This window comes from Cololabis saira, chromosome 20, assembly GCF_033807715.1.
Source record: "Cololabis saira isolate AMF1-May2022 chromosome 20, fColSai1.1, whole genome shotgun sequence".
In the NCBI taxonomy this organism is placed as follows: Eukaryota; Metazoa; Chordata; class Actinopteri; order Beloniformes; family Belonidae; genus Cololabis; species Cololabis saira.
The window spans coordinates 16,138,197-16,150,774 of record NC_084606.1 but is presented as its reverse complement, the minus strand read 5'-3'; the positions used below and the strand labels follow the sequence as shown (position 1 = coordinate 16,150,774).

At 43.1% G+C, this 12,578-nt stretch overlaps 1 protein-coding gene across 1 annotated transcript in view; it reads right to left on the bottom strand.

Annotated features, from left to right (window-relative positions):
* Window positions 1-3,884: 3,884 nt before the first annotated feature.
* The window catches only part of arhgef40 (Rho guanine nucleotide exchange factor (GEF) 40), a 63,386-nt gene continuing 54,692 nt past the window's right edge, over window positions 3,885-12,578 (bottom strand). The window contains exons 20-23 of the mRNA XM_061710155.1: window positions 12,425-12,443; window positions 10,339-10,448; window positions 7,543-7,586; window positions 3,885-7,369 (exon numbers count right to left, since the gene is read on the bottom strand). Coding sequence (XP_061566139.1) covers window positions 7,560-7,586; window positions 10,339-10,448; window positions 12,425-12,443 — 156 coding nt within the window. The 3' untranslated portion in view covers window positions 3,885-7,369; window positions 7,543-7,559. The remainder of the gene's footprint in view (window positions 7,370-7,542; window positions 7,587-10,338; window positions 10,449-12,424; window positions 12,444-12,578) is intronic.

The window sequence follows — 12,578 nt, the reverse complement described above, 5'->3', positions numbered from 1 at the left end:
CAGCTCTCACCCTTTATGAGGAAAAGTTAGACAAAAAAAATAAAAAAAGAAGTATCACAAAGGCACAAAGTCGGTGAGTAATGAAACCAGAAATATTCATCCTCACATATGCTTTTTTCCTCAAATTCCAATTTGAATACTTTTATTTCCCCCCTTTCTTATGCATTTAGATGTAACCTCTGCCTTTGAGCCTTCGGTTTCTTCCCTATACGCTGAAGAAATCAGTTAACAGAATGAAAGTTGGAATATTTGGCAGCTGCAGGCCTTGGTTTTAGCATTTAAATGTGATGTGCTCCGACTCCGTGTGAAGGTAAATGTGGGCTCAGAAATTCAAATGTCTTTGCTGACGCAGAACATATCTCCTGGATCAGCCATTGTAAGCCCGCTATTGTGTTTCTGAGAGTGACTAAGTCTGTGGCACATGTGCAATGCATGGCAGTCTCCGGCGCGTGCACGCCGCGCATCGGTGTGTGTGTGCGTGCGTGTGAGCAGATCTTGCACGTCAGCAGGTTATATGTGAATAAACAACTGCACGTATGTAGGTATGCTCTGTCTGCCACGGCCCTGTGTGTGTGTGTGTGTGTGTGTGTGTGTGTGTGTGTGTGTGTGTGTTGGCGTGCATGTCTGAGCTGTCGCTCTTTTTGTGTTTGTTTGCATGCACATGGTACATATGTGCCACAATGGCATCATCACCCGCCCCTGACGCTTTGATTGTTTTCTCCGCTGCAGCAGAAATGCGCCAATTAATATGCAGAGAGTGAGTGAGATAGAGATGCACACACACGCATGCACACACACACACACACACACACTCACATACATATACACATATACACAAACCAAAAAAAGAAAAGAAAAGGAGAAAAAAAACACACACACACACACACACTTAAAAAAAAAAAACAGCCGTGAGGGAGGGAGACATGGAGGGAGGTGCTATGGGGAGCAGGAGGTGGAGGGGTGGCAGAAGAGATGGCACAGAGAGAGAGAGAATAGGAGAGATGAAATGAAAGATGAGGAAAGTATGTGTGTTTGTCTGTCTGTGTCTAAGTGTGTGTGTGTGTGTGTGTTTGTGTGTGTGTGTGTGTGTGTGTGTGTAGAGGGGGTAGAGTGGAGATACGGGGCTTGGGTGGAGGGGATGGGGCATATATGGAGGGGGATGAAATCTGATAGATGTTTGAGTGAAAAAATAAGAGGAGAGAAAGAAAAGAGTGAGGGATGAGGATGAGGTGGTGGTGGAGGAGTGTGTGTGTGTGTGTGTGTGTGTGTGTATGGGGGATCAATATGTACATATTCAGTGAGATATGGTGGGAAATCAATCGAAAGGAGGGGGTGGGGGGGAGGAATTGATTTGGGGAGTTGGAGGTGGGATGGGGGGGTCACAAGGAAGGAGGGAGGAGGAGAAGAAGGAGGGAGAGGAGGAGTGCAGAGGTGGAGTGATATGTGGCTACGGCTGCTGTCCTTTTTGTCGCAGTGTCAGGGTATTGATACTGTAATACACCCCCCTCCACACACACACACACACACACACACACACACACACACACACACACACACACACACACACACACACATACAAACACCCCTCACCCCCCATCACAATGCTGCCGTGACAACGACTGTCGCGGCGACGCCTACTGGCACAATGCAGCCACAATACTGAGGGCACTGAAGCATCACACACACACACACACACACACACACACACACACACACACACACACACACACACACACACACACACACACACACACACACACACACACACACACACACACACACACACACATACAAACACCCCTCACCCCCCATCACAATGCTGCCGTGACAACGACTGTCGCGGCGACGCCTACTGGCACAATGCAGCCACAATACTGAGGGCACTGAAGCATCACACACACACACACACACACACACACACACACACACACACACACACACACACACACACACACACACACACACACACACACACACACACTCAAAGAGCAGAGCAGGCCAGAGAGAAAGAAAGAGGGGAAGGAGGGAATGAAAGAAAAAGGGAAGGGAGGAGAGACATGAGGAGGGAGAGGTGGAGATTAAGAGGGAGGGAGGAAGATGGATGGAGAGAAATGGATGGAGATGAAGAGGAAAGAGGGGAGGGAAAAGCTCAGGGACATGGATTGATGGAGAGACAGGAACAAGGGAAGGAATGAAGAAGGGAGGTGGAGGGGAGATATGGAGGGATAATATTACATGTGTCGAATGCCGGAGGGTGTGTGCCCACAGAAACATGTTTAATGGCTTTTATGATTGCAGGAAGGTTGTATGCTGTGTTTTCTCTCACCTTTTTCTTTTTTCTTTTTTTTTTGGGGGGGGGGGGGGTTAGTGATTTATGCAAACAACAAAGTGTTTACGTGAAAGCGTGCCGGATGATGTATGGGGACACTTTTGTGTTTACAGTATGTGTCGAGACGGTACGTGGGAACGAATTCAGCCTGCAGCCGATCAAAACATAACAATCAGCGTTATGTTTCAGAATTTCCAGTCAGGTTTGGTTGATAAAAATGTATTAGTGGAGGAAAGAACACAACTTGAGATTTAGGGAGAATCCATGAAGGAAAAATGTAGATCAGATGAGCTTTTTCACTGCAGAAACAACAACATGATTTTAGTGTTTTATCAGTTTTGACTGAAACTGACTGAGTGAAAACCGAGCCGTCGCAGGTTCAAGTGCTCGTCCTGCAGGTCGGTCCTCGCTCCTTTCAATCACTGGTGTCAAACTAGAATTTGATGCTAGAAAAAAAAAAAAAAAGGAAATGAAATCAAAATAATTACACGCTGCCTGCTCTGACCTCCCTCTGCCAAAATGTCTGCGCTGGCATATTACTGTATCTCCCCCCAACATGCACTCGTTTACAAAGGAAACACTTGGCTGGCTGCCTATAAGTCAGTTTATCCGCGTGAGATGACCAACTTCCCTCTTTTTCCTCCTCTTTTCTTTCCCCCTCACACTATCTCATACAGTGTGTGTGTGTGTATGATCTATAGTTCCCTGCCTCCCTCCATCGCCCCCCTCCCCGCCCCGCTCCCTCACCCTAACCCTTCTTAATATGATGTAAAAAGCTAATCGCATGCAAATGTCTGTTGTCCCGGTAACCGGGCCTGAAAAATCCCTTTGATGTTTCCCCCGACTCATTCTCTTCACGTTCTCTTTGTTCGCCACAGTCTCGCTGCTTTGTCAACATCCCCCCTTTTACCCCGCTCACACTCTCTCCTTCATCTATTCTGCAGCTCTCCTAGTTCTCAACATTGGAGAAAGAGAAAAAAAAGTTCTAACTCCACTTTGTGTCTCCCTCTTTCTTTAAGCCCTCGTCCTTTTTTTTCCCTCCCTCCCTCCCTCCCCCTGGCCCGTCTCCCCCCCTCATGATCCTGCTCTCCCCTTGACTGTGCCTCTCTGTCTGTCTGCCCCTTCGCCCTCGCTCATTTCCCATCATTCCCACCTACTGTCTCCTGTCCTTCTCCTCTGCGGTTCCCGTTCTCATTCCCTCTGTTTTGCCCCTTCCTGTTGCAAACCCCCCCCCCCCCCCCCACCACCACCTCCTTTCTTTATCCACCCTTTATCTATCGTTCCCTTTTCTGTGTCCCTCACATGCACAGATGGACTCATGCCCCCCCCCCCCCCCACCCCCTCCTTAAGAGAATTTGATCCCTGCAACTATTTGATACGGCTCTGCGCTGATGTTATCTCATCATTGGGATTTTTCAGCGAGGCGGCAGAAGCACAGCTGGCTTCCAGAGACGACACCAAACACTGGTTGTTGGTGAGTTTAAGGGGGGGTTGCAAGGTCACGGGCCTCATGTCGGACCTGCAAGAAGGTTCAAAGTCGTAAAGTCCCCTCTCCAACGTTTGGAATCCAGTTTTAATTCACCAGAGAATCATACAAAAGTACATTTATCAAGTAAGCAAACATGCAGCCCACATTACATCCAAAAATAAGAGGAGAAAAAAAAAATGTAAACATCAAACAGAAAAGTTTCTATACAATAATACTGCCTCAGAATTGTGCATGGAAGAGAGATATTCTGCATATGAAAATCTATACTGCAGCAAGAATGAAGGATGATGTTCATTACATTGCTCCCCGATATATAACGCAATGTACCAAACAGCTAACGGCTACGGAGCGCGCGGAGCACTCCGAGCCAACAAATTGTGTATCGATTCAGGAACGGCTCGATGGCCATTTGCAACTTCTAAATTTGGATGCTGGTATAAAAAAACGTGCCGAATGTGAAAGCAGCAGCAGCAGCAGCAGCAGCAGCAGCAGCTGCAGATGTCTGCAGACGTGAGCTTGACCTTTGTACCTTAAGCAGCGCTGCAGTCCGAGCAATCTGCCGCCTGCGTGCTTATTGGCTTTACTGATACGCTCGTTGCCGTAAGACATGAACTACATCACTGTGAGCGTTGATGGAGTATGTGTCTGCTTTCACCGGACTGAATTCTATGTATCCTTTTAATTATTTAGTGCAGAGCATCTGAATAGCAGCGCACGGTGTAACACTTGTATTACTGTGTTATTTATATCTTTACTTCTGGTCATTTTGGGATATCTTAAGGGAAGGGTTTTACGTTTTGGTGCATTTATTAAAAAGTTAGTGCCAGTTGTGACGAAGTTGACCCCAAATACTGGACTGTTTTATCTATCTAGTAAAACTATAGTTTTACTATCTTTTAGAGTGTTACTGCAAAGATGAGTGAATAACTGCAAAAATAAAAAAACACAACTTGCTTCCTAAATAATGAATAACAGAGACTCAGCTAACGGTATTACTACTCGACTTCTGGAAACATAATGACCCTGTAATCATGTTGAACAGTTCTCAGAGTTGCACGTTCTGATTTAGGCGGCCCTAAACGAAGTGACAAGATGATTTTAGTTGGTATTTTTAAGTTGCTAGTCACTTTAGATTCCCTAAAATCTGATTTCAAGCCCAATTTTATTCATGTGTCCCGTCCGTTTCTCCAACTTTCAGGCCTTTGCGTGACTTATTCATGTTAATATCTACTCAGACTTTTTTTTCACGAGTGTGTTTACAAAATAAAACATGAATATGAATTTCTCTGAGCTTGTTGCAACAGTAATTTAAGCAGTGGGTGACAAAAGATGTGGAATATTAAAGAGACGCTGCTGCAGGACATGAGATTTTTGTTTACGTCTCTGTTTTTCATTGTTTCTTTTCTTTTAGTCGTGGTTTGATTAATTGACATCAAGAGGTTTTGAAAAAGTCTGTGAAGCAGACAAATCCATTTCTACCTTTGAGCGAACTCATTTTGCCCACTTCAAAACGACTGTGTCGTCACCTGGGACCGGCGGCTGGACCGGTCACCGTGACGACCGGCCCGTTTGACAGTGGGACACGACGGGAACACAAACTCTTCACACGCTCCAGCCGACGAAAGACGAGCTCGTCGTCGTCTCCTGGCACCGGTGCAGACTTCTAACACGATACGCTAATCTACCATGTAATGTGATGGCAGGAAATCAAGCTCATTTTATGCCTTTCTGGAGAATCAGGAAGGAGAAAATAACAGTTATGTCACTGGATTTAAAGCCTAGAATCCAGCATGAATATCCTGCAACGTATTCACCATCACTCCTTGAAACTCAGAATGTGGAAGTGTTAACTTTTACTCTTCAACTCGGTCTGAATTTAGAATTTTTGCATCGTTTTCATGTCATTTCCGGCTATTAGAGGCCTTCAGCGGTACTTTTAAAGACGGCCACTGTCTCCCGTCTAGGTGCAAAGCTAAGTTGACGGCTATTCCTAATTGTAAATCTTTTAAAAATTTAGAGTAAGAAATGCTTTTGTCAAACGCAGCGGACGGCCGGGAAACGTAAACCCCACTGTGACGTTCTGTTCCAGCTTTCATCTAAAAGCCATGAAGCTGAAAAAGGAGTCAGATTTGATTGAATCAACTGTTGGGAGTGAAGTGAAGCGATGTAGTTCATTTCTTCTGGCCACGACAACGAAACCAGTGAGCTGACATCTAAAAATCAATCCACCTTCCTCCATTTTATGGAGAGAGAAAGAGAGAGAGAGAGAGAAAGAGAGGGAGAAAGAGAGAAAGAGAGAGCATATCAGTCTGGAAAGCTACTCAATAATATCTGTTTGTACACAAATCAGCATTGCACCGACACCCTTGATACCTTTGGCATACAGAATGTGGCATCTTATAATAAAATGTACGGCGATCATTTGAGTTTCAGTACTTATTAGCACACTGAGAGACGTTCAAAAGGCACCAAGATGTTTGCAGTTACACTTTAAAGAGGACTAAATACGGCTAGCTTACACAAATACTTCATGGGGGTTTATAGCAGTCAGATATGATGCTGCGAAACAGTCCTGTTCTTCATCAAGGCAACGCTCACCGTACATGTCAGATGCAACCTTGCCTGTCGTTCATTTAGCCACTGTACCAGGCTAAACCGGCCACAGCGAGAGCTCCAGCATGCCAATGTGAACAGAGCTCCACTGTCTTATAACAATAAGAGGGACTGCATGTGTTGACTGACATTGTGTGTGTGTGTGTGTGTGTGTGTGTGTGTGTTTGTGTGTGTGTCGTCACGCCACTGTTGCCTGATTTACATAGATGCAATCACACCTTGCCTAAGCCATGCATTTCCAGGCAGGCCAGGGAGAAAAAAAGAAAGCCTACAGTACTCCGTTCAGTGTTACGAGGATGATAAAGCACACAATACATTCTAAATCTGCAATCCCATGCCGTATTTACGGCTTGCATATTACTTCCTGTTTATTATCAGATCCTGGAGCATGTGATGCGTACAGTCAGCCAGCCGGGCAGTCAGTGGTTCAGACCAAGTGGTTTGGCCTAGTGGGGAGCTGCGGGGCAGACAATGGCCGCACTGTGTGGCTGAAGTGCCTTTGGTGTCGATGACTCTGCCAGCAACTGAGACTGGCAGATCCAAAATGGCGGAGTGCAGAGAGCCCTGCTGGTGCTTGTCATGGTGTAGCCAGGGCAATTTTTGATGCTTTTTTTGGAGGCAGCTTTTTCCTTTTCAAGGGAGATTGGATTCGAGCTGGGAGGTTTAAACAAAAAAAAAAGAAAAAGAAAAAAGAAAAAGCAAGTGCAGTGCAGCTCCGCCTAATCTGCTGGCATTTTATTTATCTTTGAGGAGGTGAAGGCTACAAAGGGGTAAAAAAAAAAAAAAAAAGGGCCAGGAGAGCCAGGTTGTGGGAGAAGTTCAATTACAATCAAAGGGCTGTTTTCTTTTGTCTTCTCGCTCCTTGAAGTCCAGTTTGGATCAGAGATGTGTGAAGCTTCAAAACCAGAAGGGAAAAAAAAAAATCCAGAGTCCAGTCTCTGATATTAAAAAGAAAGAAAGAGAAATGAGTGTTGATTTGAGCAAAAACAGGTAACATCACAAAGTGAGTAATGCAGGGACGCCCACAATGTGAGCAGCACGTGCAAAAGAAATGAGCATCGGGGTAGGTAGGTAGGCGTGGGATGTAAACCAATAAACAGAGTAAACTCACTTTAATTGAGATGGCGATCACACGGCGGTGGAGGGGGAGTGGCTCTGAGGAGGGAGAAACAGTCACATTTCATATGCCGCGCTTAAGCACTCACACTATAGCTTGTGTGTGCGATCCTCGGTCTGCTGAGGAATATGTGCGTATCGCTGTCTGCCTGTTTGCCCTGCCTGCTCGGGCTGCGTGTGTCCGTCTGTCCGTCCGTCTGCTGCCTGTGCAGCATGTTTGCCAATCTGTCATGTTGTGTTTGCCTGATAAGGAGACTCTGGGAATGTGTGGAGATTCCTCTGATGTTGGGCTGGTGGTGATGTGTGTGTCCCCCCCCCCTCCCACAAATGTATAGAAATGCTTTGACTGTCTGATTGAATCAGTTTAGTACAACTGTATCTAGGGTTGCCACCTTTCAGAAATAGAAATAAGGGACGCCCTGATTTCAGCAGCGCAGGAGCCAAAAAAAAAAGCCCCAAAACTTCTAAACTGCATTAAAATGTGTTTATTTTATATGAAAAAACAGAATGCTTTGATTTAAAGTTTAAAGTGCTTTAATAGCCTTTAACTTACATGACTGTATAGATGTAGAATATAGATAGAGGTGAAGAATATGGTGTAAAAGTTAATTTATTTTAATAATTCAACTAGAATATGGTTTAAAAGTTAATTTATTTCAATAATTCAACTAGAATATGGTGTAAAAGTTAATTTATTTCAATAATTCAACTAGAATATGGTGTAAAAGTTAATTTATTTCAATAATTCAACTAGAATATGGTGTAAAAGTTAATTTATTTCAATAATTCAACTAGAATATGGTGTAAAAGTTAATTTATTTCAATAATTCAACTAGAATATGGTGTAAAAGTTAATTTATTTCAATAATTCAACTAGAATATGGTGTAAAAGTTAATTTATTTCAATAATTCAACTAGAATATGGTGTAAAAGTTAATTTATTTCAATAATTCAACTAGAATATGGTGTAAAAGTTAATTTATTTCAATAATTCAACTAGAATATGGTGTAAAGTTAACTTATTTCAATAATTCAACTTAAAAGGTGAAACTAATATATTACCTAGTCCTCATTACATGCAAAGCAAGATATGTTGAACGTTTATTTGTTATAATTTTAATGATGGAATTGTTTATTGATTTCATAAAATATTCTCTAATTTATTTTTTATTTGGGGTTTTCATAACTGTGAGCCATAATCACCAAAATCACAACAAATAAAGGCTTGAAATATCTCACTTTGAATGTATTGTACATGTATTGTTGAATACATGTATTTAGTGTTGATGTGTGTGTGACAGACGTGTGTATGGGGCGTTAATGAAAATACGGGACAAATCGCGTCCCGTATTAGTTCAATACGGGACGCAACATTTTTTTTCAAATAAAGGACAATTCCGTATTTTACGGGACGGGTGGCAACCCTAACTGTATCAGTAATGTCGCCACTGAAAACTGCTCACTTTTTTTTTCTCTCGCAAATCCAGACATTTCAGAGACTTTCATCCAACAGTCTGGGCTTAATCTGACCTTTCATTCCATAAACCCTCCAATACAAGCTTGTAAAAGTTCAAATTTGGGATGGCACATTCATCCTTATGTTGTTGTACCAACTTTACACTTAAAAAAAGGAGGTTTCTGTCATTTATCCTCAGCAGCAGGCACCGAGATTACAAGAATAAATGGATAAATGGTGGTTGAGGTTGACAGACATGACAAAAGGTTGGAGCTGCCTCCAGACTCGTCTCGGACCATGTTTGGCTTCCTTAAACTACACCCGGAGTAGGAATGGGTGATATTTTACCGCTCACGATATACCGTCAAAAAAATTCCTCACGATAAGAATTTGTCATGTTGCGGTAAAAACGATAAATTCCCATTGATGACGTTTTTGTGTAAAGCTGATTTTTGGAAGGAAGGAAGGAAGGAAGGAAGGAAGGAAGGAAGGAAGGAAGGAAGGAAGGAAGGAAGGAAGGAAGGAAGGAAGGAAGGAAGGAAGGAAGGAAGGAAGGAAGGAAGGAAGGAAGGAAAACAAGGAAAGAAGGAAGGAAGGGAGAAAAGATGATGGGAAGAAGGAAGGAGAGAGCAGGAGGAAAGAAGGAAGGAAGGGAAAAAAGAAGGAAGGAAGGAAGGAAGGGAGGGAGAAAATAGGAAGGGAAGAAGGAAGGAGAGAGCAGAAGGAAGGAAGGAAGGAAGGAAGGAAGGAAGGAAGGAAGGAAAGAAAGAAAGAAAGAAAGAAAGAAAGAAAGAAAGAAAGAAAGAAAGAAAGAAAGAAAGAAAGAAAGAAAGAAAGAAAGAAAGAAAGAAAGAAAGAAAGAAAGAAAGAAAGAAAGAAAGAAAGAAAGAAAGAAAGAAAGAAAGAAAGATAAATTCCCGTTGATGACGTTTTTGTGTAACAAACATGGCGGATCTGAGAGTGAGATAGATTTATAGTTACAAAGGTGGAGTTGAATTGGTATTTTTTTTATCGTCATTTTTATCATTATTGGGATAAATGCCAGAAATTATCGTGATACATTTTTTAGTCCATACCGCCCATCCCTAACCCGGAGAGATCCGTGGCTGTCAGAGGCCGATGCTGCAAAGCTCCAACATTCCTAAAAAGTTTCTCAAAAAAAAAAAAGAAAAGAAACTGCCTCTGAAAAGGACGTCTGTGCACAACATTTCTTTACTTCGTGACTTTCTATAACTGCAGCTGAGAGTTGGAGCTATTTTTGCATGTGAAAAAACTGCTTTCATTCACTTTTTTCTCCCCGGGATCACTAGGTCGTGTGTCTCACTCCCAGCCCACCTGTGAGTAGCTCGTTGATCCGGAGCTTGTCCTGGGGTCCCTCCCAGATGCCGGGGATCCCCCCTCCTTCTGGCTGCCAACGGAGGAGGAGTCTGAGCAGCTACTGTGGACTGAGAGAGACAGAGAGAGTGAGTGTGTGTGTGTGTGTGTGTGTGTGCGTGCGTGTGTGTGTGTGTCTGGGGGTGGAAGAGGTGGCAGCACCAAAATATAGCATATCTTGACAGCATTGGACACATAAATTATTTTTGCCCCAGGCAGTGGAGCAAACATGATCCCCGCCAGTATTTGCATACTATTTGCATGCATGGATTGTTTGACATTTACATTATATTATGTTTATGCATTTTTCAAGTGAAACCCTCCCCACCGTGTCACAAGGTTTTTAAGTAAAGGGCTGATGAGAGCGGGGCGAGTCAGAGAGCGAGGAACCTTGTTCCCTAATCCTGCTCAGTGAAATTCTAGCCCCAGAAATATTGTCCCCGTGGACGATTCACGCACTGACTGAAGGCTTGTGAATGAGACACCTGGCGAGCAGTGTGGGCACTGCATCGAGACGTGATGGGAAATCACTGCAGCCCTAGGGCGGCGGTGGCCTTTGGAGGTTGCAATGTACTTCAGCCGGCTTATTTTTATGCAAATCATTAGAGGGTTGACTCCTCAGCTGCCGGTTGCCTACATGGCATCAGCTTTTGTTTTTTTTTTAAATAAAGGTCATAAAGTATCGCTATCCTGGATCCTCATATCTTAAAGGAAATTTCATTTAATTTCATATTTATTTATTTCGAGCAATAAACATAACATAAGTTACCGGTACCTGCGTGCAACATAAAATTAAACAAATACCTTTTATCAGGTTTATCAGGTGCAGGTTCAAAATACAAATTAATTCGTCAACACTCGAAAGGGAGTGGGAAGAAGAAAACTTATTTAATCCCACCCCTGTTTCTCATTAACAATTTGACAGATTTTTTTTGTTTTTTTTAAGGCTTCCTCCTGTCTCAACATTTGAACCAAAAAAATGAAAAAAAGACCTATATCAAATTATAATAAAAAAAATTCTACAGTTCACTGAAATGAATTGTGAGTATGTTTAAATTCCACGAAGTTGAAAAGAAGGTTTTAATTTTGTTGTCACCGTAATCCCACGATGTCCGTGAGGCCTAAAACATATCCTGAAGAAGGTTGTTATGTCACGGTTTGGTTATTTAGTTCCTCTTTTACTTTTGAAACCTGTGTCTTTGTGTTTCAGTTCTGTTTTGACTTCCCTGGTTCCCATCAGTCCTGATTGTCTGCACCCGTGTCTCGTCAACCCTTCTGTGTATCTGCTCTTGTCTTTCCTTTGCTCCTGCTGCTCCGTACTGTTTCCTCCCTCCATGTTTCCGGTCTGGTTTTATGAAATTCTGATTTTTAGCAATCCTGCTCAGCAGCGCTTTGGGTTTTGTTTAAGTTAATAAAAACACATTTTTTGAAACTCCTGCCTTCTGGTCTCCTGCATCTGGGTCCTATCCACCGCATTTGTGACATGTTATGGATGACACGAAGCAAAAAAAAAAAAAAGGTTTACAACAGGTGATTTTTTTTTTATGATGGTTTGACACAAAAACAAAGTCAAAGAGAAGCAGAGATGTACGAATGTATGAGAAAGGCATTAAGAATATTTAAAAACGATCTCTAAAGTGAGATTAGGAGGATTTTGTGTCTTCCTGAAGTGATTAATACAACCAAACAGATGAAGGAGTCTGGAAGGATTTCAGTGTGTAAAGGTCAAAGGTGCAAGTTCAAACTGGACACCTCAGGCAGCTTGATAAGGAGGACTGTCGTGTGTCAATATCTGATATTTCTGCACGAGCAAGTGGATACCTGGCTCCCAAAGGAGGGCCAAAGTCGAGCACCATGATATGAGGCCACACTGAGACACTCATCCATCGCACAGGGAGGTGCGTCCCGCGGTCGCATGGATCAGTATCCCGGATCTTTTTTTGAACCGTGTGCTTCAAACTGAAGCCGTTATTATCATAAAGTCGACATCCAGCATCTGTCATTGCTTGGGCGGCGTATCGATGTCTTTGGCAAAGTTCATGTGCACCTCTGTGTCGGTAGCATTGCTGCAGAACAGTAAAGTGACGTTTTATCAACATATGCCACCTTCAATGCAACATATTGTCCAAGGACGTCTACGCAGCTTTGCAACAAAAACATCGTCTACGCAGCTTTGCAACAAAAACATTTTAAAAACAGAA